The 26,682-nt window shown below is 43.8% G+C and overlaps 1 protein-coding gene across 1 annotated transcript; it reads right to left on the reverse strand.

Moving 5' to 3' along the window:
- Positions 1-210: 210 nt before the first annotated feature.
- On the reverse strand, positions 211-25,726 carry LOC129832832 (pre-mRNA-splicing factor SYF1-like). The gene is made up of 19 exons (XM_055896880.1): positions 25,575-25,726; positions 25,136-25,284; positions 21,948-22,071; positions 21,535-21,732; positions 19,113-19,247; positions 18,854-19,018; positions 18,442-18,586; positions 17,834-17,985; positions 17,209-17,328; positions 16,804-16,935; positions 14,876-15,007; positions 11,970-12,083; positions 11,505-11,667; positions 10,831-11,021; positions 6,830-6,952; positions 6,365-6,530; positions 5,952-6,078; positions 5,555-5,661; positions 211-3,753 (listed from the first exon to the last, which is right to left on the reverse strand). Exons 1-19 carry the CDS (start codon positions 25,608-25,610, stop codon positions 3,686-3,688), a joined length of 2,547 nt encoding a protein of 848 aa, XP_055752855.1. The 5' UTR covers positions 25,611-25,726; the 3' UTR covers positions 211-3,685.
- Between the last annotated feature and the right edge of the window lie 956 nt (positions 25,727-26,682).

The following is a 26,682-nucleotide window of genomic DNA, read 5'->3' on the forward strand; positions in this document are numbered from 1 at the left end:
AGAGTGAAGGGGCGGGATCTTAGTCGTGTGAACGCGACCAGCAGGTAGAAGAATGATGACAGCTCTCGAGACAGGTGCATTAGGTTGGTGAAACTTGCCGTGTTGAGTTGAGCAAGTAGCCTACAGGAGGTTTTCATACACTTGTCTCCAAATATTGTTCTCTGACCATGAAACATACCATACAGGTAAAAGAAAACGCCAACAACGATGCATTTTGAGAATTATATGCCATGTAGGCTTTTACGTTTTAATTAAACAGGTGCATAAATGGCCTAGGTGCGATAAATTATAATGCAAGTAGGCCTACTCTGTGGGGTGTTGAACAAAAAGTAGCCCATCAAATTATAAGCAACTTTTATCAAAATAAAACACATGGACTGCCACAAACCCCCAAAGTGTACAAAAATAAACATTTGAAATAGGAGACTATGCCTTGATTTTTTTTCCACACAGAAAACACAGAATTCTCAGCCGGCACACAGATCTCCCAATCACATCAAGGCCTTGAAAGTTCCAAGAGCTCTTTCAGCATCCCTCAGCAGTAACATTGTGTGCGTCCCAAATTGTACTCTATTCCTTATATAGTGCACTACTTCCAACCAGGGCCCATAAGGCTCTGATCAAAAGTAAAACACTATGTATGGAAAAGGGTGTCATTTGGGACGTAGCTTGTGAGAGGACTACCTCAACTATTTTAATCTAATTATGGAAGAGAAGAATGCTAAGGCCTATTTATTTTCCATTCCAGGGTTATTCCCTTCTCTGAATAACTAATCGATCACTAAAAACAGAAGATGGAAGAGAATGCTAGGTCTATTTCTTTTTCCGTTCTAGGGTTATTAATTTCCCTCCATAACAATACAAACTAATCAGTAAAAAAATGGTTTAAGGGTTAGTTTAGGTGGAAGTTTAAATTATATAACTTTGGGCTACAATACACAACATACTGCTCAGACCCAGTCTTGGATGCAACGTGTTTTCCTAATTCCTAAGAATTTTTGAATGCCAGCTAGCGTAAGTGCTAAACAGTTTTTAATCAAAAACAATAAGCCAGGGAGCATGACAAGGCTGTAAAATATGGCTCTTGTTGCTTACTACAACTCCCAGCTCCAGTATCAATTAAATATTCCCTATTCACCCAGCGTAATTACTCCCTGTTTTTCTAGGTCAGTAAACTCCTCTCTCTTTCTGCAGAAAAGCACTAATGCACAGACCCTGTCAGTCATGGTGTTGGACTTACAGTAAGAGTTATGTCAGCAGTTTACACATCAATTTCATAGAACCATTGTGAACAGACTCAAATGTCATGCGGGTTGAAATAATCGCAATGCCAAGACATACTCAAAAATATGCACAAGTGTGGGGTGGTAGTGGTGGAGTAGGGGCATTGTTAGGGGTATTGTTTTGCTTTTAAAATTGTATGAACTGCCTTAATTTTGCTGGAGCCCAGGAAGAGTAGCTACGCTAATGGGGATCCATAAAAATACAATACTGTAGCAAACAGTGATTTCAACAGTAGAAAGAGTACCACCGTGTTGCCAATGCTAGTTTTGCTTTAATGCATCACTACATCAAGGAGCATTTGTTGGAAAAAAAAAGAATAGGCAGCACTGCTAGGATACACTACTAGTAGATCTTTGTACGTCGAAGGCGCTCTTTGGTTAAGAGGTTAATTTGACATAAAGAACAAGGAGGACCAAGGCCCTCATACAGAGCATGTTCAATAGAAAATCTTAAAAACTACCTGACAAAACTAGTGCCAAAACACATTTTTTTACAGTTTTGTTCTATTGAACATGCCATCGTAATTTAAACATTTTAACTTTATGAAGCGTGCCTTGGTCCTTATGTTTAGAAGGAAATGGAGCATTTACATTGTTTTTAGAATAAGGAGCATTTAAATTTTATTCACAAATCTCATTTTTATTCACTGATCTAGTGCAGACTTGACAATTTATGAATGTAGAGCAAAACACTTTCAGTCGACAACATAAAGTGACAACAAAAAGTATGTGAACCCTTTGGAATTACTTGGATTTCGGCATAAATTGGTCATCAAATTTGATCTGATCTTCATCTAAGTCACAATAATAGACAGTGTGCTTAAACTAATAACACACAAATTATTGTATTTTTGTTGTCTATATTGAATACATCATTTAAAACATTCACAGTGTAGGTTGGAAAAAGTATGAACCCCTAGGCTAATGACTTCTCAAAAAGCTATTGCAGTCAGGGGTCAGCTAACCTGGAGCCCAATCAATGAGACGAGATTGGAGATGTTGGTTAGAGCTGCCTTGCCCTATAAAAAACTAAAAGTTTGCTATTCACAAGAAGCATTGCCTGATGTGAACCATGCCTCGAACAAAAGAGATCTCAGAAGACCTAAGATTAAGAATTGTTGACTTGCATAAAGCTGGAAAGGGTTACAAAAGTATCTCTAAAAGCCTTGACGTTCATCAGTCCACGGCAAGACAAATTGTCTATAAATGGTGAAAGTTCAGCACTGTTGCTACTCTCCTTAGGGGTGGCCGTCCTGCAAAGATGACTGCAATAGCACAGCGCAGAATGCTCAATGAGGTTAAGAAGAATCCTAATGTCAGCTAAAGACTAACAAAAATCTCCTGAACATGCTAACATCTGACGAGTCAACGATACATAAAAGACTAAACAAGAATGGTGTTCATGGAAGGAATCACGGAAGCAGCCACAGCTGTCAAAAAAAAAACATTCATGCACGTCTGAAGTTTACAAAAGTGCACCAGGACGGTCCACAGCGCTACTGGCAAAATATTTTGTGGACAGATGAAACTACAGTTGAGTTGTTTGGAAGGAACACAAAACACTATGTGCGGAGAAAAAAGGCACAGCACTCCAACATCAAAACCTCATCCCAACTGTAAAATATGGTGGAGGGAGTATCATGGTTTGGGCTGCTTTGCTGCCTCGGGGAATGCACAGCTTGCTATCATCGACAGAAAAATGAATTCCCAAGTTTATCAAGACATTTTGCAGAAGAATGTTGGGCTATCTGTCCGCCAATTGAAGCGCAACAGAAGTTGGGTGATGCAACAGGACAACGACCCAAAACACAGAAGTAAATGACTTCAACAGAAGAAAATAAGCATTCTGGAGTGGCCCAGTCAGAGTCCTGACCTCAACCCGATTGAGATGCTGTGGCATGACCTCAAGAGAGCAGTTCACACCCCCCAAGTATATTGCTTAACTGAAACAGTTTTGTAAAGAGGAATGGTCCAAAATTCCTCCTGACCGTTGTGCAGGTCTGATCCGCAACTACAGAAAATGTTTGGTTGAGGTTATTGCTGCCAAAGGAGGGTCAACCAGTTATTATATTCAAGCGTTCACATACTTTTTCCACCCTGCACTGTGAATGTTTATGTGGTGTGTTCAATAGACATGAAAACGTATAATTGTTTGTGTGTTATTAGTTTAAGCAGACTGTGTTTGTCTGTTGTTGTGACCTAGATGACCAATTTATGCAGAAACCCAGGTATTTCCAAAGGGTTCACATACTCTTTCTTGCTATCAACGACAAAAGTTCACATTCCATACAATCTAATTTCATCATACATTTTACAGGGGTTGAAAAGGCTCCATTCGTAGACCATGGAGCTCGTCTGTGATGCCATGTCTGTGGGACAGATACCATCCCAACGTTCTGTATTCAATCGTCTCCTTCTTTCAGCCCTCCAAAGACAGCAGTGGGGACACTCTTCTGTTCCAGCTGCACCTCTGGAGACAAACATAATCAAAGCACACATTTACATAAATACCATGGTAGTGTCTCAAATGGTACCCTATCCTCTATATAGTGCACTACCTTTGACCAGTTCAAAAGTAGTGGACTATATAGGGGATAGGGTGCCATTTGGAACATTGACACCACTCTCAAAGTAAACAGGTCACATGCTTGTTGCAGCCATCACGCTGTGCTGCAAGGCATCTCTCGCTCTTGCTCTCTCAAAGTATGTGGACACCTGCTCATCAAACATCTCATCTCAAACATCTCATCTCAATCTGCTAAATTGTAATTATTCGATTTATTGCCTACCTCATGCCTTTTGCACACATTGTATATAGATTCTCTTTTTTCTACCATGTTATTGACTTGCTTAATGTTTACTCCATGTGTAACTCTGTGTTGTTGTCTGTTCACACTGCTATGCTTTATCTTGGCCAGGTCGCAGTTGCAAATGAGAACTTGTTCTCAACTAGCCTACCTGGTTAAATAAAGGTGGAAATTTTTTTTTTTTTAAATAAAATCCTAAATGTCATTCCAAAATCAAAAACATTTGGGATGAATTGGAACCTAATCAGCCAACATCCATACCCGCAGCAATGTTCCAACATCTAGTTGAGTTGGTCCCCCCTTTGTCGCTATTACAGCCTCCACTCTTCTGGGAAGGCGCCCCACTAGATGTTGGAACATTGCTGCGGGCACTGATGTTGGGCGATTAGGTTCCAATTCACCCAAAGGTGTTTGATGGGGTTGAGGTCAGGGCTCCATCCTGATCTCGACAAACCATTTCTGTATGGACCTCGCTTTGTGCACGGGGGCATTGTCATGCTGAAACAGGAAAGAGCCTTCCCCAAACTGTTGCCACAAAGTTGGAAGCACAGAATCGTTTAGAATGTCATTGCATGCTGGAGCGTTAAGATTTCCCTTCATTGGAACTAAGAGGCCTTGCCCAAACCATAAAAAACAGCCCCAGACCATTAATCCTCCTCCACCACAAAACTTTACAGTTAGCACTATGCATTCGAGCAGGTAGCGTTCTCCTGGCATCCGCCAAACCCAGATTGTGAAGCGTGATTCATCACTCCAAAGAACACTGCTCCGGAGTTCAATGTCGGCGAGCTTTATACCACTCCAGCCAATGTTTGGCATTGCACATGGGGATCTTAGGCTTGTGTGCGCCTGCTTGGCCATGGAACCCCATTTCATGACGCTCCCAACAACAGTTCTTGTGCTGACTTTGATCCAGAGGCAGTTTAGAACTCAGTAGTGAGTGTTGCAACCGAGGACAGATGTGTGGCCTACCTCTTCGCGGCTGAGCCGTTTTGCTCCTAGATGATTTCACTTCACAATAACAGCACTTAGTTGACCGGGGCAGCTCTAGCAGGACAGAAATTTTACAAACTGACTTGTTGGAAAGGTGGCATCCTATGACGGTGCCACGTTGAAAGTCAATGAGCTTTTCAGCAAGGCCATTCTACTGCCAATATTTGAGATTGCATGGCTGTATCCTCCATTTTTTACACCTATCAGCAACAGGTGTGGCTGAAATAGCCGAATACACTAATTTGAAGGGGTGTTTATATATTTATTAATATTTTTTATTATTAGGGGTGTCAAGAAAAACAGCTGGAACATATTCAATCAAGTGAAACTCTCAAAACATTGTAGATAGAAATGTAATGTATAGAGTTGTCATGCTTCTATATTATATGACAATAATTTTCTGTAATCTACACAGTCCACTGTAGCATTACTCCCTCTTGAACAGCGCCCCTTGGTGATGATGTAACTCACCCTCTGGGCCCTGGTCTTCATCATCACCATCATCATCATCAATATCAATCTCATCAGGGTTGGCTTGTTTAGCCAGTTCAGCCAGCTCACTGCGAGATGTGTCACTCCTAAACAAACAGATTCACAATGACACAGAGTGGTTAAGACCAGTATTGAACCATTTCTGCATTGTTGTATTTATATTAAATGACTGGCCACTTACTGGGCCCGTATCCACACAGCATCTCAAAATAGGAGTGCTGATCTAGAATCTGTCCATATTATCTTATTCATTATAATTTAAAATCTTAGATCAGCACTAATATTCTGAGACGCTTTGTGGATACGGGCCCTGGTCTGCAGTTGGGTTTTCAGAGGTCAATGGAAAGGATGCTAAATGGGTGGGTGGATGACAGACCTGACGAAGAGGATCTTCTCTTTGAGTTTGGGTTTGTCCTGTTCAGCCTCGGCGGCCAGCTGTTGGGCCTGCTGCTCCAACAGCTTCATATCATCCAGCCCCAGCTGGCCCGGGGCAAGGTCTGAGACTGCACAGACATAGAATAACAAAGTTAGATACAGAGGTACACCCTAACCCTGATTTAGCCCCAACACTAACCAAGCCCCATCTGGCCTATGTTTTTCATGAAAAACATTTACAGCTGTAAGCATGACACTTCAAAATCATGTTAAAAAATCAACATGGAAGATGAATCAATTAATCAACCTCTTATAGGAAAAACATGTCATGCTTGATTACAAGATTGTGTCATCATTAGAGACCGAAGGTGTGGGTGCGTATATGTTTGTATGCGTGTGTGTGTGCATTCTTACTGGTGGCGTTGGTGGTGGCCTTCATCATCTGTGAGGACATGAAGTTGACCTGTGTGTTGTACGTGGCCTGGACGCTGCGCTTGATCCTCAGCATCTCCCGGATAGTGTCTTCGTTCCCGTGGCGGATCTCAAACTCCTTCCACGTCTGCCAGAACGTGGCCGTCATCTGAAGCAAACACAGGAAGTAAAACTTTTTATCGCTACTGTGCACAAACCTGTGTTTCCACAAATTGAGGAAAGGACTGAAATTAAATACGCTTGCCGAGTGATTGTTAATGTCACAATTTGTGGCTACAACCATCAAACTAGTAGTAGTGGTGGCACATTAATGTTATAAACGTATCACTCTATTTATTGTTATCACATCAATTGAGGGAATTTATCGCAATACAGATTTTCGTTCATATTGCTCAGCTCTAGTGTGCACTAATGAAGAGGACCCTGGGTCAGAGTGTGAGAGCTCACCCTTGGGTCACAGATCTGAGAGCAGTAGGAGTATATGGCTCTGCCCCGGTCGATCTCGCCCAGTTTGCTCTCCATGTCAGCGAAGCGCAGGCACATGTCCCTGGAGTGTTCGTCTGGAAGCACCTGGAAGAAAACAACATATGATATTATATATTGGAATATATTAGTTGCATAACCATATACACCATCACAATAAATAAAAATCACATGATTAATTTAGGGGTGTCTAACTCATTTTGCCATGGGGGCTGCATTCGTTCTTCAACGAGGTCCGGAGGGCAGAAACAGAAAATGTGTTATCTTTCTTCGCCGTCAGAATTAGCAAAACATTTTCCAATATCCATCTTTTATATATATGTTGATTTATGTTGATTTATTTAACACTTTTGGTTACTACATGATTCCATGTGTTATTTCATAGTTTTGATGTCTTCACTATTATTCTACAATGTAGAAAATAGTAAAAATAAAGATCCTGGAATGAGCAGGCGTGTCCAAACTTTGGACTTGTACTATATGTATGTATGTATGTATGTATGTATGTATGTATGTATGTATGTATGTATGTATGTATGTATACAGTCGGAAGTTTACATACACCTTAGCCAAATACATTTAAACTCAGTTTTTCACAATTCCTGACATTTAATCCTAGTAAAAATTCCCTGTCTTAGGTCAGTTAGGATCACCACTTTATTTTAATAATGTGAAATGTCAGAATAATAGTAGAGAGAATGATTTATTTCTGCTTTTATTTCTTTCATCACATTCCCAGTGGGCCAGAAGTTTACGTATTTGGTAGCATTGCCTTTAAATGATTTAACTTGGGTCAAGCGTTTAAGGTAGCCTTCCACAATAAGTTAGGTGAATTTCGGCCCATTCCTCTTGACAGAGCTGGTGTAACTGAGTCAGGTTTGTAGGCCTCCTTGCTCGCACACGCTTTTTCAGTTCTGCCCACAAATCTTCTATAGGATTGAGGTCAGGGCTTTGTGCTAGCCACTCCAATACCTTGACTTATTTGTCCTTAAGCCATTAAGTCACAACTTTGGAAGTATGCTTGGGGTCATTGTTCATCATTTGGAAGACCCATTTGCGATCAAGCTTTAACTTCCTGACTGATGTCTTGAGATGTTGCTTCAATATATCCACATAATTGTCCTCCCTCATGATGCCATCTATTTTGTGAAGTGCACCAGTCCCTTCTGCAGCAAAGCACCCACACAACATGATGCTGCCACCCCGTCCTTCACGGTTGGGATGGTGTTCTTCGGCTTGCAAGCATCCCCTTTTTCCTCCAAACATAACGATGGTCATTATGGCCAAACAGTTCTATTTTTGTTTCATCAGACCAGAGGACATTTCTCTAAAAAGTACAATCTTTGTCCCCATCTGCAGTTGCAAACCGTAGTCTGGCTTATTTATGGCGGTTTGGAGCAGTGGCTTCCTCCTTGCTGAGCGGCCTTTCAGGTTATGTCGATATAGGACTCGTTTTACTGTGGATATACAGTGGGGAGAACAAGTATTGGATAACCTGCAAAATCGGCAGTGTTTCCTACTTACAAAGCATGTAGAGGTCTGTAATTTTTATCATAGGTACACTTCAACTGTGAGAGACGGAATCTAAAACAAAAATCCAGAAAATCACATTGTATGATTTTTAAGTAATTCATTTGCATTTTATTGCATGACATAAGTATTTGATACATCAGAAAAGCAGAACTTAATATTTGGTACAGAAACCTTTGGTTTGCAATTACAGAGATCATACGTTTCCTGTAGTTCTTGACCAGGTTTGCACACACTGCAGCAGGGATTTTGGCCCACTCCTCCATACAGACCTTCTCCAGATCCTTCAGGTTTCGGGGCTGTCGCCGGGCAATATGGACTTTCAGCTCCCTCCAAAGATTTTCTATTGGGTTCAGGTCTGGAGACTGGCTAGGCCACTCCAGGACCTTGAGATGCTTCTTACGGAGCCACTCCTTAGTTGCCCTGGCTGTGTGTTTCGGGTCGTTGTCATGCTGGAAGACCCAGCCACGACCCATCTTCAATGCTCTTACTGAGGGAAGGAGGTTGTTGGCCAAGATCTCGCGATACATGGCCCCATCCATCCTCCCCTCAATACGGTGCAGTCGTCCTGTCCCCTTTGCAGAAAAGCATCCCCAAAGAATGATGTTTCCACCTCCATGCTTCACGGTTGGGATGGTGTTCTTGGGGTTGTACTCATCCTTCTTCTTCCTCCAAACACGGCGAGTGGAGTTTAGACCAAAAAGCTCTATTTTTGTCTCATCAGACCACATGACCTTCTCCCATTCCTCCAAGGGATCATGTAGATGGTCATTGGCAAACATCAGACGGGCCTGGACATGCGCTGGCTTGAGCAGGGGGACCTTGCGTGCGCTGCAGGATTTTAATCCATGACGGCGTAGTGTGTTACTAATGGTTTTCTTTGAGACTGTGGTCCCAGCTCTCTTCAGGTCATTGACCAGGTCCTGCCGTGTAGTTCTGGGCTGATCCCTCACCCTCCTCATGATCATTGATGCCCCACAAGGTGAGATCTTGCATGGAGCCCCAGACCGAGGGTGATTGACCGTCATCTTGAACTTCTTCCATTTACTAATAATTGCGCCAACAGTTATTGCCTTCTCACCAAGCTGCTTGCCTATTGTCCTGTAGCCCATCCCAGCCTTGTGCAGGTCTACAATTTTATCCCTGATGTCCTTACACAGCTCTCTGGTCTTGGCCATTGTGGAGAGGTTGGAGTCTGTTTGATTGAGTGTGTGGACAGGTGTCTTTTATACAGATAACGAGTTCAAACAGGTGCAGTTAATACAGGTAATGAGTGGAGAACAGGAGGGCTTCTTAAAGAAAAACTAACAGGTCTGTGAGAGCCGGAATTCTTACTGGTTGGTAGGTGATCAAATACTTATGTCATGCAATAAAATGCAAATTAATTACTTAAAAATCATACAATGTGATTTTCTGGATTTTTGTTTTAGATTCCTTCTCTCACAGTTGAAGTGTGCTTATGATAAAAGTTACAGACCTCTACATGCTTTGTAAGTAGGAAAACCTGCAAAATCGGCAGTGTATCAAATACTTGTTCTCCCCACTGTAGATACTTTTGTACCCGTTTCCTCCAGCATTTTCACAAGGTCCTTTGCTGTTGTTCTGGGATTGATTTTCACTTTTCGCACCAAAGTAGGAGACAGAACGTGTCTCCTTCCTCAGCAGTATGATGGCTGCGTGGTCCCATGGTGTTTATACTTGCGTACTATTGCTTGTACAGATGAACATGGTACCGTCAGGCGTTTGGAAATTGTTCCCACGGATGAACCAGACTTGTGGAGGTCTACAATTTTTTTTCTGAGGTCTTGGCTGATTTCTTTTGATTTTTCCATTATGTCAAGCAAAGAGGCACTGAGTTTGAAGGTAAGCCTTGAAATACATCCACAGGTACACCTCCAATTGACTCAAATGATGTCAATTAGCCTATCAGAAGCTTCTAAAGCCGTGACATAATTTTCTGGAATTTTCCTAGCTGTTTAAAGGCACAGTCAACTTAATGTATGTAAAGTTCTGACCCACTGGAATTGTGATACAGTGAATTATAAGTGAAATAATCTGTCTGTAAACAATTGTTGGAAAAATTACTTGTGTCATGCACAAAGTAGATGTCCTAACCGACTTGCCAAAATTATAGTTTGTTTTAACAAGAATTTTGTGGAGTGGTTGAAAAACGAGTTTTAATGACTCCAACCTAAGTGTATGTAATCTTCCGACTTCAACTGTGTATGCATATGTGTGTATGCATACACAGTATATATATATATATATATATATACATACACACACACACACACACACATACATATTTATATATATATTTTTTTTACTCAAACCACCCACGGGCCGGATTGGACGCCCCTTGCGGGCCACTGATTTAGCTTATTGAGATGCACCTGTGTCTGTGTGCATAACAAAATGAGCCACTACACTTTTACCTCGATGGCTTTCTGGTAGATCGCTCTGGTGTAGGTGACGCCGTAGATCTCTGCAGCCCTCTTGATGTAGATGTTGAACATGTGATGCCTCTCCGTGTTGTCCACCGCCTGCGTGGCTCTCTCATACACTGCCATGGCGTGACGCGCCAACCCAAACTCCTCCTCCAGTTTGGCGTACAGCAGGTAGATGGCTGTCAATCACAACAGAAAATAGTTAACGTTTCACTCGTCATTCCTGTAGCTGGGGGGATAGTACCACGTATATAAGGCCATTATTACAAATAGAACCCAGCAGCAAACTGATTATAAAAACTGACTGAGGCTGAAAGATACTTGAACACCCTTTTCATGCCAACCGGAACCGTACTGAGCAGGCTCGGTCATGGTCTTTTAACATCTGTCATTCCCAGCACGGTTCCTGCAACTGTAGTGGATGCGTAACCAGGCCAGCCAGCACAGTACAGCTTGGCTTCGTAGTGTGAAACGGATTGTATTTTCCTTGGTGCTTCTCAGTACCTAAAAAGCAACTGTGATGATGATGACTTCATTGAATCAGTCAGAAGAAAAAAAAAATCATCGTACAGCATGTCAGCTTAGACAGACATGCCATACGTCACAAACATGCATTAGACATAAAGACATATAGAAGTCACGTAGACAACAATGTCCCTTACTCTTGGCGAACTTGGCTGGACAGCCATCCAGCGCCTGCTCAAACAGGTCCCGGGCCCTCTCCAGCTTCTTGCCCCCGTAGCGGTCGATGAACTTGGTGAGGTAGGTGTTCCAGATGTCATAGACGTTGGGCCACCTGAAGAGGGCGATGCCGCGCTCATACGCCTGCAGAGAGCGCATGGAGACCATCAGCAACAGGGATTTACAGCTGATCAAAATGCTGTAGTTTTAAGGGTGAAGGCATGGTTAGGGTCGTGTTCAGTAGGGAACTCGGCCCTGAACATGACCCAGTTGTAAAGTAACAGTTTGAATGCAGTATGAGTTAGAGTTTATATGCTAGGCTGTGAAATGTTAGACTGGTCCCAGTTCAGGCATCGTGACAATGACCATAAGAGTTGTCAAGACAGCACAACAGAACTGGGACCAGGCTAGTGAGATGTGTGCCTAGGGCAGGTGGTTGGTGTCACCTTGAAGCTCTCCTCAAAGTAGTTGTGCTCCTCCAGGAACATGGCGTAGTTGATGATTATCTGGGGCGTGGCTATGCGCAGGTCAATGATGCGGTCGTACACCGCTTTGGTGGACTGACGGGGAGAAACGACCAAGACAAAAGGTAGGGTTGTTAGTTACATCGTATGGTCGTTACATGCATTGTTGTTACATGTTTGGTCCCTAAAACTGGGTCATCACTATGCACAAGATGCAATTTTCAGTTTCTCCTATTCTAACAAGATTTCATCTGAGAGAAGAAGAGCTCACGGAATACATAAACCGTATAAACCTAAACAATGTTAATCAATCCAATCCAGAAACCCTAATGAAGGATTTTTGGGCTCCCGAGTGGCGCAGCGTTCTAAGGCACTGCATCTCAGTGCAAGAGGCGTCCCTATAGTCCCTGGTTCGGATCCAGGCTGTATCACATCTGGCCATGATTGGGCAGCGCACAATTGGCCCAACGTCGTCCGGGTTTGGCCAGGGTAGGCCGTCATTGTAAATAAGAATTTGTTCTTAACTGACCTGCCTAGTTAAATAAATGTTACATATTTTGTTTTTAAATGAAAGCTTCTTGCAGCCAAAACGTTAGTTGACTATTGTTAGAACAGGGCTCCGGGCAGCCGAGCGGAAATGGAGGAAAACTCGCCTCCCTGCGGACCTGGCATCCTTTCACTCCCTCCTCTCTACCTTCTCCTCTTCTGTCTCTGCTGCTAAAGCCAATTTCTACCACTCTAAATTCCAAGCATCTGCCTCTAACCCTAGGAAGCTCTTTGCCACCTTCTCCTCCCTCCTGAATCCTCCTCCCCCTCCTCCCCCCTCCTCCCTCTCTGCTGATGACTTCGTCAACCATTTTGAAAAGAAGGTCGATGACATCCGATCCTCGTTTGCTAAGTCAAACGACACCGCTGGTTCTGCTCACACTGCCCTACCCTGTGCTTTGACCTCTTTCTCCCCTCTCTCTCCAGATGAAATCTCGCGTCTTGTGACGGCCGGCCGCCCAACAACCTGCCCGCTTGACCCTATCCCCTCCTCTCTTCTCCAGACCATTTCCGGAGACCTTCTCCCTTACCTCATCTCGCTCATCAACTCATCCTTGACCGCTGGCTACGTCCCTTCCGTCTTCAAGAGAGCGAGAGTTGCACCCCTTCTGAAAAAACCTACACTCGATCCCTCCGATGTCAACAACTACAGACCAGTATCCCTTCTTTCTTTTCTCTCCAAAACTCTTGAACGTGCCGTCCTTGGCCAGCTCTCCTGCTATCTCTCTCAGAATGACCTTCTTGATCCAAATCAGTCAGGTTTCAAGACTAGTCATTCAACTGAGACTGCTCTTCTCTGTGTCACGGAGGCACTCCGCACTGCTAAAGCTAACTCTCTCTCCTCTGCTCTCATCCTTCTAGACCTATCGGCTGCCTTTGATACTGTGAACCATCAGATCCTCCTCTCCACCCTCTCCGAGCTGGGCATCTCCGGCGCGGCCCACGCTTGGATTGCGTCCTACCTGACAGGTCGCTCCTACCAGGTGGCGTGGCGAGAATCTGTCTCCGCACCACGTGCTCTCACCACTGGTGTCCCCCAGGGCTCTGTTCTAGGCCCTCTCCTATTCTCACTATACACCAAGTCACTTGGCTCTGTCATATCCTCACATGGTCTCTCCTATCATTGCTATGCAGACGACACACAATTAATCTTCTCCTTTCCCCCCTCTGATAACCAGGTGGTGAATCGCATCTCTGCATGTCTGGCAGACATATCAGTGTGGATGACGGATCACCACCTCAAGCTGAACCTCGGCAAGACGGAGCTGCTCTTCCTCCCGGGGAAGGACTGCCCGTTCCATGATCTCGCCATCACGGTTGACAACTCCATTGTGTCCTCCTCCCAGAGTGCTAAGAACCTTGGCGTGATCCTGGACAACACCCTGTCGTTCTCAACTAACATCAAGGCGGTGACCCGTTCCTGTAGGTTCATGCTCTACAACATTCGCAGAGTACGACCCTGCCTCACGCAGGAAGCGGCGCAGGTCCTAATCCAGGCACTTGTCATCTCCCGTCTGGATTACTGCAACTCGCTGTTGGCTGGGCTCCCTGCCTGTGCCATTAAACCCCTACAACTCATTCAGAACGCCGCAGCCCGTCTGGTGTTCAACTTTCCCAAGTTCTCTCACGTCACCCCGCTCCTCCGCTCTCTCCACTGGCTTCCAGTTGAAGCTCGCATCCGCTACAAGACCATGGTGCTTGCCTACGGAGCTGTGAGGGGAACGGCACCTCCGTACCTTCAGGCTCTGATCAGGCCCTACACCCAAACAAGGGCACTGCGTTCATCCACCTCTGGCCTGCTCGCCTCCCTACCTCTGAGGAAGTACAGTTCCCGCTCAGCCCAGTCAAAACTGTTCGCTGCTCTGGCACCCCAATGGTGGAACAAACTCCCTCACGACGCCAGGTCAGCGGAGTCAATCACCACCTTCCGGAGACACCTGAAACCCCACCTCTTTAAGGAATACCTAGGATAGGATAAAGTAATCCTTCTAACCCCCCCCCCTTAAAAGAGTTAGATGCACTATTGTAAAGTGGTTGTTCCACTGGATATCATAAGGTGAATGCACCAATTTGTAAGTCGCTCTGGATAAGAGCGTCTGCTAAATGACTTAAATGTAAATGTAAATTGTTAGGCTGCGTATACACAGGCAGCTCAATTCTGATCTTTTGACCCATAAGATCAGATATTTTGCCAATAATGGGGCAAAAGATCCGATTTGGTCTGCCTGTGTAAACGCAGCCTTAGATGTGTTGCATCAAAGCTACCTTCTTTTCCTTTCTAAATCAGTGCAATTGAAATACAACGAAGACAGACACCGTAGAGGGAAACATGAAGAAAGTACCTGGAAGGTTCCCATACTCTCCTCCAGGTCAGCCAGCATGGACCAGACCTTCAGAGACTTATACACTCTGTTCTGCACGGGCTCTGACACGTCAAAGTACTCCGCCTTCTTGGACGGGATGGCAGTTGCTTTCTACACATTTGGAAAGAGAGAAAGACAAGGGATATTTGCACAGACATGCATCCAGTATTTATTCATCCCCCCTGTAACTATTCCCCAGGTCGTTGCTGTAAATGAGAATGTGTTCTCAGTCAACTTACCTGGTAAAATAAAAAAATTACATCTATAGAAAGAATATTTGAAACTATGAGAAGAGCAGTCTGCATCATAGAATTTGAGATTAGATGAGGGTATTCATTTATTGAAGTTATTAAATAGATACATTAAAAAAACAAGTACAGGTCAGCCGTCCACACAGCAATGTGTAGCAGTTTAACTTTTTAGGGATAGGGGGCAGCATTTTCACTTTGGATGAATAGCGTGCCCAAATTGAACTGCCTCCTACTCTGTCCCAGATGCTAATATATGGATATTATTATTACTATTGGATAGAAAACACTCTGAAGTTTCTAAAACTGTTTGAATTATGTCTGTAACAGAACTCATATGGCAGGCAAACTTCCAAACAGGAAGTGGAAATTCTGAGGCTGGTCGATATTCAACTCATCGCCTATTGAAATCCCAGTAAGATATGGATCTGTTTGCACTTCCTACGCCTTCCACTAGATGTCAACAGTCTGTAGAATGTTGAATGAAGCTTATACTGTGTTGTGGGGCCGGATGAGAGGGGAATGAGTCAGTGGTCTGGCAGATTGCCAGTTCCTGGTCACGCGCATTCCAAATGATATCGTCTTGCTTTCCATTACTTCTAGACACAAAGAAATTCTCCGGTTGGAACGTTATTGGATATATATGATAACATCCTGAAGATTGATTCTCTACTTAGTTTGACCAGTTTATTCGACCTGTTATATAACTTTTTGAAGTTTTTGTCCGAGTTCGCCTGGACCTGCGCGAGCGTTTGGATATGTTTACTAAACGTGCTAGCAAAAGTAGCTACTTGGACATAAATACCAGACATTATCAAACATAACAATTTATTGTGGAACTAGGATTCCTGGGAGTGCATTCTGATGAAGATCATCAAAAGGTAAGGGAATATTTATGATGTAATTTCGTATTTCTGTTGACTCCAACATGGCGGAGAAATGTTGTTTATATCTGAGCGCCGTCTCAGATTATTGCATGGTGTGCTTTTTCCGTAAAGTTTTTTTGAAATCTGACACAGCGGATGCATTAAGAACAAGTGTATCTTTAATTCTATGTAAAACATGTATCTTTCATCAAAGTTTATGATGAGTATTTCCCGTTATTTGATGTGGCTCTCTGCAATTTCTCCAGATATTTTGGAGGCATTTCCGAACATGTAAACAGATTTTTGGATATAAATATGCACATTATCGAACAAAACATACATGTATTGTGTAACATGTCCTATGAGTGTCATCTCATGAAGATCATCAAAGGATAGTGAATAATTTTATCTCCATTTCTGCTTTTTGTGACTCCTATCTTTGGCTGGGAAAATGGCTGTGTGTTTTTTGCCTCCAAAATGTTGTGTTTTCGCTGTAAAACATTTTTTAAATCGGACACGGTGGGTAGATTAACAAGATGTTTATCTTTCATTTGCTGTATTGGACTTGTTAATGTGTGAAAGTTACATATTTAAAAAATATATTTTTGAATTTCCCGCGCTGCCTTTTCAGCGGAATGTTGTCAGGGGTTCCGCTAGCGGAACGTGTGGCCTAGAAAGGTTAAACGCATAAGAAATAATTCAGGATGACAGAAAAGTAAAAACAAAATGTACGTGTCTTTGGAGTGTGACAGATAGTGGGTCAGTATTTGTTGTGCCTGTGTCTCCGTCTCACCCTCAGTATACGTAGCGCCTGTTCGTAGTTCTCATGGCGTAGCTCCATCTCTCCGTATTCACACCACACGCCAGCCAGGTCATCAACCTGCTTGTAGTTCACCTTGGTGGCTTTCTCAAAGATGGTCCGCGCCTGATGGTGGGGAAAAGTGGAAAAATAACATTTAAAATAATAATTAAAACTTCACTTCCTCTTGGGTTGAAGGAGTAAATCTATGTTGTTTTGACCCTAAGTAGGGAGAAGACTTGATTGAGCTTGCAGTGGAACCAATGGAATAGTCCCAAATGTGCCAATTCTACCCATATGGCACTCCAGGCAGGCTCAAATGAACACTTGAAGGATTTGAAAGATTTAAAATACGATTTCAACCCACGTGTGATGGGGAAACCTTAGTTTGAGACTCACGTCGTCTAGCTGCTCGTTCTCCTCGTAGAACTTGGCGAAGGAGACCCAGAGAGAGCTGGGTTTCCCTGTTGCCTTCATAGGGTCCACAGTCTGAACTGCCTCTGTGTAGGTGTTGATGATCTGAAAAATGGGTTAAGACACACATTCTATACACTGTACATGTATGTGAGGAAGGGCACGCAAGGTACCTATTGCCAGCTAGAAAGACTAAGAAACCATGTTAAATCTCTAAACATGTATTAATTGCTACTCTCTACCAATAACACAGATGTAAACTAGCTCGGATTTTTCTCAAACCCTTTTCACATTATAATTCCAACCTGAACAGTACTGCGCTGGCTCGGATATTTTCATTTCACATCACAGTTCTCGCTACAACAGTGGATGCGGAACCAGGCCAGGGCAGTACACCTCAGTTCAGTAGAATAAAATGGGTATTAGAGACAGTGCCAAAGAGATGGCACAGTAAGACTAGGGCTAAGAACTCAGGGCCTGTATCCACAAAGGGTCTCAGAGTAGGAGTGCTGATCTAGGATCTGGTGCCATCTGTTCATATAATCATATTCAGGCTAAACTGATCCTGGATCAGCACTTCTACTACGTGCCCACTTCTGGTTTCTGCTACCTGTCGTGGTTTCCCCTCGTACAGTTTGACCCTCTTATGCCACTCGTGGACATTGTGGGGATTCTGTCTCAGCAGCACACTGTTCAGCAGTAGGGGCCTGCGGGCAATCAGCTGCTCAAAGCGAGCCAGACGCAGCTCCAGGTCTATGTCCTCTGAGAGGGAAAGGGAACACGAGTTGAGCATAACGACAACGGCAAACCATTCACTTGCGGCTGTGTTTCCCCCCCCCCCCCCCCCCCCTTATAATATTTATTTACACAGGTTATTCTCGTTGAGATCAAATCTATTTTTGTGCGAGATCGTGATACTCTACAATCCAGACACACCGGGTGCATCTCAATACTCTAAAATGGCTGGCTTCCCAAGACTACTCTCTTCAGTTACATTTATGTTGAAGGAACTAGCGCACAAGCATTTCTGTAAACTGTGTACGTGACAAATAACATTTGATTTAATTGGATTTTTTTTACTCAAAGTTGCAGCTAGGATTGGGAAAACAGTAACATTGATACCTAGGTCAGGAATCGATTTCCCTTAATAGAGCTATTTGAGATCTGAGCAGGAGACAAGGAGAGTAAGACACTTTTAGACTATTGAGATGCACCCACCTTCTTCATCTTTCCCCAACTCGGAGGTAGTCTCCATCTTGGCAGCGATCATGCTCTCCTCAAACTGGGCATAGCTGTCGAACACCTGGGTGAAATCTCTCACCGTCACCACCGTCAAGATGGCCTCCTCATACACATCACGAGCCTGGTGGGCCACAACACACAAGAATTCAAATTAGTCTGTGAATATATTTATTAACACTTTACTTGCACTACATAACAATGTTGTAAAGCTTCATAACATGCATGATAGCTAATCAAAACGTGTCAAATATATATTATGACAATGTTATGGTGGTGAGTTACCCTATAATCCTACATCATATCTAATGACCCTGATGCATGACGACAAAGTGAAAAGTAGTGCACTACAAAGGGAATAGGGTGCCATTTGGGATGCATCTACCCAGACCTTTTCAAAATGTCCACTGCGGATGTAGTAGTCAGCCAGGGAGCACCAGAGTTTGCCTAGCTGGTCTGTGAAGCGAGTGAGGCCTCCACGGATGATGGCCCCAACATTCAGAGAGTTCACCTTGTCTGGGTTCTGAGAGATCAGGTCACACAGCTCATGCCATAGCTGTTAGATATTAACCAAACAACATGGGGATAACGTTAGATATCAATAACACAACAACATGGGGATAAGGAGGATGAGCCAGACGTGGTCTTACCTGGTAGTTAGACTTTCCCTCCTTGGACACAAAGCTCTCATCGTTGACAACGGCTGCCAGACGCACCGCTGCTTCATCCAGCTTGCCGCAGGAACGCAGGTAATCTATGTACTCCTCTGCATTCTCTGGGGACAGCTGCAGAGAGAGGGGGAGAGAGTCAAATCCAGGGGGCTGTTGCAGAAATAACTTTGTCATTTTGAGAAATATAGACTTTTGGCACTTGACAACCAATATATAAATGTAGCTTTCTTTATCAACCATGTATCTAATAATTCTGGAATACGGGCCTCCCGGGTGGCGCAGTGGTCTAAGGCACTGCAACGCAGTGCTAGCTGTGCCACCAGAGATTCTGGGTTCAAGTCCAGGCTCTGTCGCAGCCGTCCGCAACCGGGAGGCCCATGGAGCGGCGCACAATTGGCCCAGCGTCGTCCGGGTTAGGGAGGGTTTGGCCGGCAGGGATATCCTTGTTTCATCGCGCACTAGCGACTCATGTGTCGGGACGGGCACAGTGCACGCTGACCAGGTCGCCAGGTGTACGGTGTTTCCTCCGACACAATGGTGCGGCTGGCTTCTGGGTTGGATGGGCATTGTGTCAAGAAGCAGTGCGGCTTGGTTGGGTTGTGTTTCGGAGGACGCATGGCTCTCGACCTTCGCCTCTCCCGAGTCCGTACGGGAGTTGCAGTGATGAGACAAGACTAACTACTACCAATTGAATACCACGAAATTTGGTAGAAAAAAGGGGTAAAAAGAATATATATAAAAAAAATATATAATTCTGGAATACCACACTGCTGCTTGTGTGGAAGACTAGAAAACATATTACATTTACATTTAAGTCATTTAGCAGACGCTCTTATCCAGAGCGACTTACAAATTGGAAAGTTCATACATATTCATCCTGGTCCCCCCGTGGGAATTGAACCCTGGTCCCCCCGTGGGAAATGAATCCACAACCCTGGCGTTGCAAGTGCCATGCTCTACCAACTGAGCCACACGGGACCGATATTAAGCAGAGAAAATCTTTTGAACGCATGTACATTGTCCTGTCCATTCCTTCAAATAATTACAAGAGCTAAATAAATATCTAGGGTTATCAGGGTAATGCATACAGGTAATTCCAATATGAACCCTAGGAAATCAGAGGTGTCTTGACCCAAATATTCAGAAAATGTTTCAGATTTCTAATTGATATATGATTTGGAGATAACACACACAAAGCTACCATTGCTGCAATGTTATCACACGTTAGGCAACTCTAGGGACAGGGCCAGTAAGTAAGCTTTGTCCAAGCCAGAACAGCACACTCTAGGTACAAAATCACAGACAAATCAACAACAACAAAAAATCACAGCCCCAGATGGTACCGACAGATCAAATTTGGGGGTCTGACTTATGGACTATAAGGTTGAATAGTTAACTATAAAACCAACAAGGACTAACTTCTAGTGAACTGGATCGCATCAAACCTGGCTGTGTGAAAAGAAGCTGAGAACTCTGGAATCAAAAAAAGGTTAGGCCGACCAATACAGGTTACTCAGAGAGGTATCAGAACCCAGGTGAAGGATGAAAACTACTGCATGTCTGATGGTGTCTCTGAGCTGCGGTCTGTCTGTGGCACAGGGCGACACCCCAATGACTGAACATGAGGTGGAATGCGCTGCAGAACTATAGAACTCATGCTACATGTTGACCCTGATTACAGAATTCGGAGTCATGGAGGAGAAACCGCAAACCACGATGGAAAATCTAGGAGCCAAAGGTGCTCTTCTCCGCTGTCCTGAGAGAGACTGGAGAAATAGGGCCCTTCAGCCAGGAACTAACCGGATCTACAGCAAGGTCATCCCTAACATTGACAATGCCTACCACCCTGACACAGGAGAGTTAACAGCCCCTGTAAGCGGGGTTTACTACTTCAGCTTCTTCTTTCATGCTGGCGGATCTGAAGACTCCCACACATCCCTGTTCAAGAATGAAGGGTGTATGCCTATTACATCTGATCACAAGTCTAGTACTGATACAGCAGATAACGGGGGTAATGCAGTCACTCTACAGCTGGAGGTGGGAGATCAGGTCTACATACGCCTAAGGGCCAATGCACACGTGTGGGCTTCTCACACTTCCTTTAATCGTTTTCTGCTCACACATTTATTGGTAGCACTGTCATCTATTCCAGGCCTACCTTCTATGTTAAGTGATATCTTGTAGGTTTCTGGTGTGACGTGTGGTTAGTGTTGTTATAATCTCATAACCAAGACAAAATCTTATAGTAAAAAAAATAAATAGTGTATTAATGTGAATTCTGATTTGTTTTTATTTATTTTTTAATCCTGTGACTATCTTCCATAAGGTGAGGCTTCAGTGGCTTCAGCTTTGGTTGTAGTTCAATCACAGAGGAGCAAATCTTCTAGAAATGTCATCTTACCTTGAGGTACCTGCGGTAGACACGGATGGCGGTCTCAGGCAGTGGCAGGTTCCGGGCAAAGCGGAGGTACAGGGGCCAGATGCGAGGGTGCTGAGTGACGGGAAGGGCTCGGAGCGCTCGGTCAAATGTACGTCTGCTCCTGGTGATCTTACACTGAGACACCAGGAACTGGCAGTAGTCCAGCCATATCCTCGGCATCTAGGACAGCCACGGGAAGAACAAGTTATGTGGGATACTATTCCTACAATCTCAGACGACAAAATCTACTTCCAAGTAAAAAAAATACTCTCACACATAAATGTACTCTGTGATAGTCTGTACCAATGAATGGACAATGATATTCCTTAGAGTTTGTGTGAGTATTTTCTCTTAACAGGGGATGGACGGACAACGGGACATAAGCATATGCCTACCTTGTGCATGAAAACCAGTGCTCTTTCATGGCAGTTGTTGATCTCCTCGTAGGCTGGCTCCATGATGCACTTCCCTTTGACCTGTTTCCGTCTCTCTCTCAGGTAGTTGTACCATAACTTGTAACTGCAAGGTCACGTATGAACAATCCATGAACACACAGTCATGACATTTAGCAATGCCTAAAACCCTAGCCCAGACACCGGTATGGTATTCAATAACAACCATTCTATGGGCCTCCCGGGTGGCGCAGTGGTCTAGGGCACTGCATCGCAGTGCTAACTGCGCCACCAGAGTCTCTGGGTTCGCGCCCAGGCTCTGTCGCAGCCGGCCGCGACCGGGAGGTCCATGGGGCGACGCACAATTGGCATAGCGTCGTCCGGGGTAGGGAGGGTTTGGCCGGTAGGGATATCCTTGTCTCATCGCGCTCCAGCGACTCCTGTGGCGGGCCGGGCGCAGTGTGCGCCAACCAAGGGGGCCAGGTACACGGTGTTTCCTCCGACACATTGGTGCGGCTGGCTTCCGGGTTGGAGGCGCGCTGTGTTAAGAAGCAGTACGGCTGGTTGGGTTGTGCTTCGGAGGACGCATGGCTTTCAACCTTCGTCTCTCCCGAGCCCGTACGGGAGTTGTAGCGAAGAGACAAGGTAGTAATTACTAGCGATTGGATACCACGAAAATTGGGGAGAAAATGATAAAAAATAAAAATAAAATAAAAAATAAAAAAAACATTCTATGATTTTCAAATAAGCCTAGATTTTGGGCCGATTTCCCAGAGACTGATTGACAAATGTTTTTAGTCCAGGACTAGGTCTAAGATGTCTAAACATCAGACTGTTACCATGGTTACTCCATGGATGTCAGTCTGAAAGAAGTTGCTGTAAAGACACAAACCAGAATGTTGAATACAATGATATTTTAACATACTTTACCGGTTGTCCATGCTGTTGGTAATTTTGGTGGTAGGAAGTGGAGATAGGGTAACCACAGGAAAGTGATGTTTACCTCACTTTTTGCAGGGCCAGAAGGTTCTGTTGCTTGCATTTGCCATCTGACGCATTTCACGCGATGCACAATATATAAACAATAACCGAATGTAACCGAATGTTGTCGACCAAAGCGCATTCCCTCGCAGTCAGCTGGAAGTGCTTGTGAAATTTGCCAGCTCTTTGCGTGCAACAACATTTGGTCTGTGCTTCGGTTAAACTCGGCCATTGTTGACATATTGTGTAAGTTGCGTGCAAATTGTGTCAGCATTGAAAATACAAAACAGAATAACAAACCGACATACAGACCAGCGTACTGAAAGTCGGGTTAATAACACTACTCTGTGAATATTTTGTCTCAGAGTAACTCCTACTTTAAGACAAAATTATCAGACAACAGGTCAAGCAGGTTCAAATTAAGTTTATTCAACAGTCTGACTTGTGATGGGACTGGTCACAAAAAGTGAGCCTACATGTTAGTGACGAGAAAGAGGAGTCTTCCACTCTCGGATTCGTTGAAAGGCTAGTTTAAGATGTGTCCTGGAAATCGGCCCTACAGTTGAAGTCGGCAGTTTACATACACTTAGGTTGGAGTCATTAAAACTTGTTTTTCAACCACTCCACAAATTTCTTGTTAACAAACTAAAGTTTTGGCAAGTCGGACATCTACTTTGTGCATGACACAAGTCATTTTTCCAACAATTGTTTACAGACAGATTATTTCACTTATAATTCACTGTATCACAATTTCTGTGGGTCAGAAGTTACATACACTAAGTTGACTGTGCCTTTAAACAGCTAGAAAAGTTCTGAAAAAAATGTCATGGCTTTAGAAGCTTCTGATAGGCTAATTGACATCAGTTGAGTCAATTGGAGGTGTACCTGTGGATGTATTTCAAGCCCTACTTTCGAACTCAGTGCCTCTTTGCTTGACATCATGGGAAAATCAAAAGAAATCAGCCAAGACCTCAGGGAAAAATTGTAGACCTCCACAAGTCTGGTTCATCCTTGGGAGCAATTTCCAAATGCCTGAAGGTACCACGTTCATCTGTACAAACAATAGTACGCAAGTATAAACACCATGGAACCACGCAGCCGTCATACCGCACAGGATGGAGACGTATTGTGTCTCCTAGAGATGAACGTACTTGGTGCAAGCGGAAGGCGGAAGGAAAAAGCGGAAGGCTTGCAAGCCGAAGAACACCATCCCAATAATGAAGCACGGGGGTGGCAGCATCATAATGTGGGGGTGTTTTGCTGCAGACGGGACCGGTGCACTTCATAAAATAGATGGCTTCATGAGGATGGAAAATTGTGGATATATTGAAGCAACATCTCAAGACATCAGTCAGGAAGTTAAAGCTTGGTCGCAAATGGGTCTTCCAAATGGACTTTGACCCCAAGCATACTACCAAAGTTGTGGCAAAATGGCTCAAGGACAACAAAGTCAAGGTATTGGAGTGGCCATCACAAAGCCCTGACCTCAATCCTATAGAAAATGTAATGGCAGAACTGAAACAGCGTGTGTGAGCAAGGAGGCCTACAAACCTGACTCAGTTACACCAGCTCTGTCAGGAGGAATGGACCAAAATTCACCTAACTTATTGTGGGAAGCTTGTGGAAGGCTACCCGAAACATTTGACCCAAGTTAAATCATTTAAAAAGCAATGCTACCAAATACTAATTGAGTGCATGTAAACTTCTGACCCACTGGGAATGTGATGAAAGAAATAAAAGCTTAAATAAATCATTCTCTCTACTATTTGTTATGACATTTCACATTCTTAAAATAAAGTGGTGATCTAACTGACCTAAGACAGGGAATTGTTACTAGAATTAAGTGTCAGGAATTGTGAAAAACTTTGTTTAAATGTATTTGGCTAAGGTGTATGTAAACTTCCGACTTCCAAGTGTTTATGTGCAACAGTAACTGTCTGTGAAAATGTTACTACAAACATTAGTCTGGGACGCTACATACAGTATTTTCCATGAACCTTTAGCAGTGTATTCCTATTCTGGCTCTTGGGGCCAAGGGGGGTGTATTTTGGGGCAAAAACAAAACTATGCATGGCACCCCTTTGGGTCCAAGGACCAGGATTGGGAAACACTGCATCCATCTAGATTTTTTTTTTTTTTTTACCTTTATTTAACTAGGCAAGTCAGTTAAGAACAAATTCTTATTTTAGATGCAGAAAGGTTGCCTCTACCTGCCAGGTAGCTCTTTCAGAGCTCGTTCATATATCATGTTGAGGATGGACATTGTGCCATTTTGTTTGAACTCGATGTAACGCATCCAGCACTTGACCGAGTACGGATTCCTGATGATCTCCTCCTCATAAGGCAAGTCATCTTCCTCCTGAAAAATACCATCACCAACCCAGCAAAACGGTCAACAGGAAGCCTTCTCTCCTTCGAACGTTGGACACTTTTTTCTCCTTCGAAAAACGCTGCATTATTCTCAAAACTAGTGCAACGTTGCTCGAAGAATAGAAAGGGCTCAAATATGCTGTAAATTCACACACAGTAGACTGAACAGTTTGCCGGGGCATTAAAATCGACACAGTCGAGGTCGAGGAGGCCGCATAAATATTACAGCATGCTGAGAGAATTCCACAAGAAAATATCAATATTCATGAAATAACTTACAAATATGACGTCCGGTTTCCCATTTAGAGACGGCATTTTTTATTTTAAGACCAAAATAAACGCCCGTAGTGTCTAAAGTTCCCAAAAATGTATGTATTGTTACTAAACTTCCTGACTTCTCCAACGTGTTCAGAACGTAGAATATATCCCGCCCCATGTGGAAATATTATTGGGTAGTACAACGGTCACTCAACAGACTATCCAATCATTAGTCACGAAGAAAACAGCATATTATTAGCACTCCAGCCCAGCAGGTGGCGACAGTGGAAAATCTGATATGCTCGTGCATGGCCAAAACTAAAGGTGAAAGGTTATCAAAATGTCGACAAACATAAACCCCCTAGCCAGGCGCGTAGGCTACTTGGATTATTTAAAATGGTTAAAGTACAGTTGTTGAGAATGTTTCTCAACCAGCGTTTAACAGCAGCTGCTGATGAGATATTTGGGTCTGTTGAGAAAACGATAGCAGAGTACCTGGAAGAAGTGTATCGTTCAAAAGAGGAGAACGGCCGTCTACAGAGGCAGCTTGATATCGTTCTCAAACCACCAGAGATACAATTACATGGGACAGGTTTGTCATTAGCTATTACATTTTTTCCTGTTGACATCAATATTATGCGACATTGGCCATCTTTTTTTTTATTACATTTGAGCACGATACACATAATGTCTTGCTGAAAGACACATTTTGTATTATGTTGCATACATGGAACTGTAATTATGGTCTCATGTCAGCTTTTACTTTTTTGTTCAATCCTTTCTCCTCTCCAGACCTTCAGCAGCTCTCTCTCACTGTCTTCGAAGAGGAGGTTCGCCCTGAGCAGCAACACTGTGAGCAGGAGTGGAGCCCCAGTCTGGGGCAAGAAGACCCAGAGCGCACACAGATTAAAGAGGAACAACAGGCGCAACACAGGACCAGTCAGGAGGAAAAGTTTCATAATTAGCTCTGACTGTGTGAAAAGTGACTATGATCAGGAAGTGGACTTATGTCAGCCCTCACATCTTTACCAAACCCAAAGTGAGGAATATGGACAGGGAGCCTCTCTACCTACCACCTCATCGGAACAGATCAAAGCTGAACCTGATGGAGAGGGCTACAGAGTATTAG

The sequence above is a fragment of the Salvelinus fontinalis genome, chromosome 34, assembly GCF_029448725.1.
Source record: "Salvelinus fontinalis isolate EN_2023a chromosome 34, ASM2944872v1, whole genome shotgun sequence".
In the NCBI taxonomy this organism is placed as follows: Eukaryota; Metazoa; Chordata; class Actinopteri; order Salmoniformes; family Salmonidae; genus Salvelinus; species Salvelinus fontinalis.

Bases quoted from the DNA above. Each gene is read 5' to 3' on its own strand.
- LOC129832832 (XM_055896880.1), bottom strand. From the start codon at position 25,610: ATGCCGTCTCTAAATGGGAAACCGGACGTCATATTT. The intron at 15,008-16,803 runs GTGAGACGGAGA...CCAAATGTGTAG, and splicing joins AGGCGCTACGTATACTGAGG to AAAGCAACTGCCATCCCGTC. The intron at 6,079-6,364 runs GTAAGAATGCAC...ATGTCTGTGCAG, and splicing joins GGCCACCACCAACGCCACCA to TCTCAGACCTTGCCCCGGGC.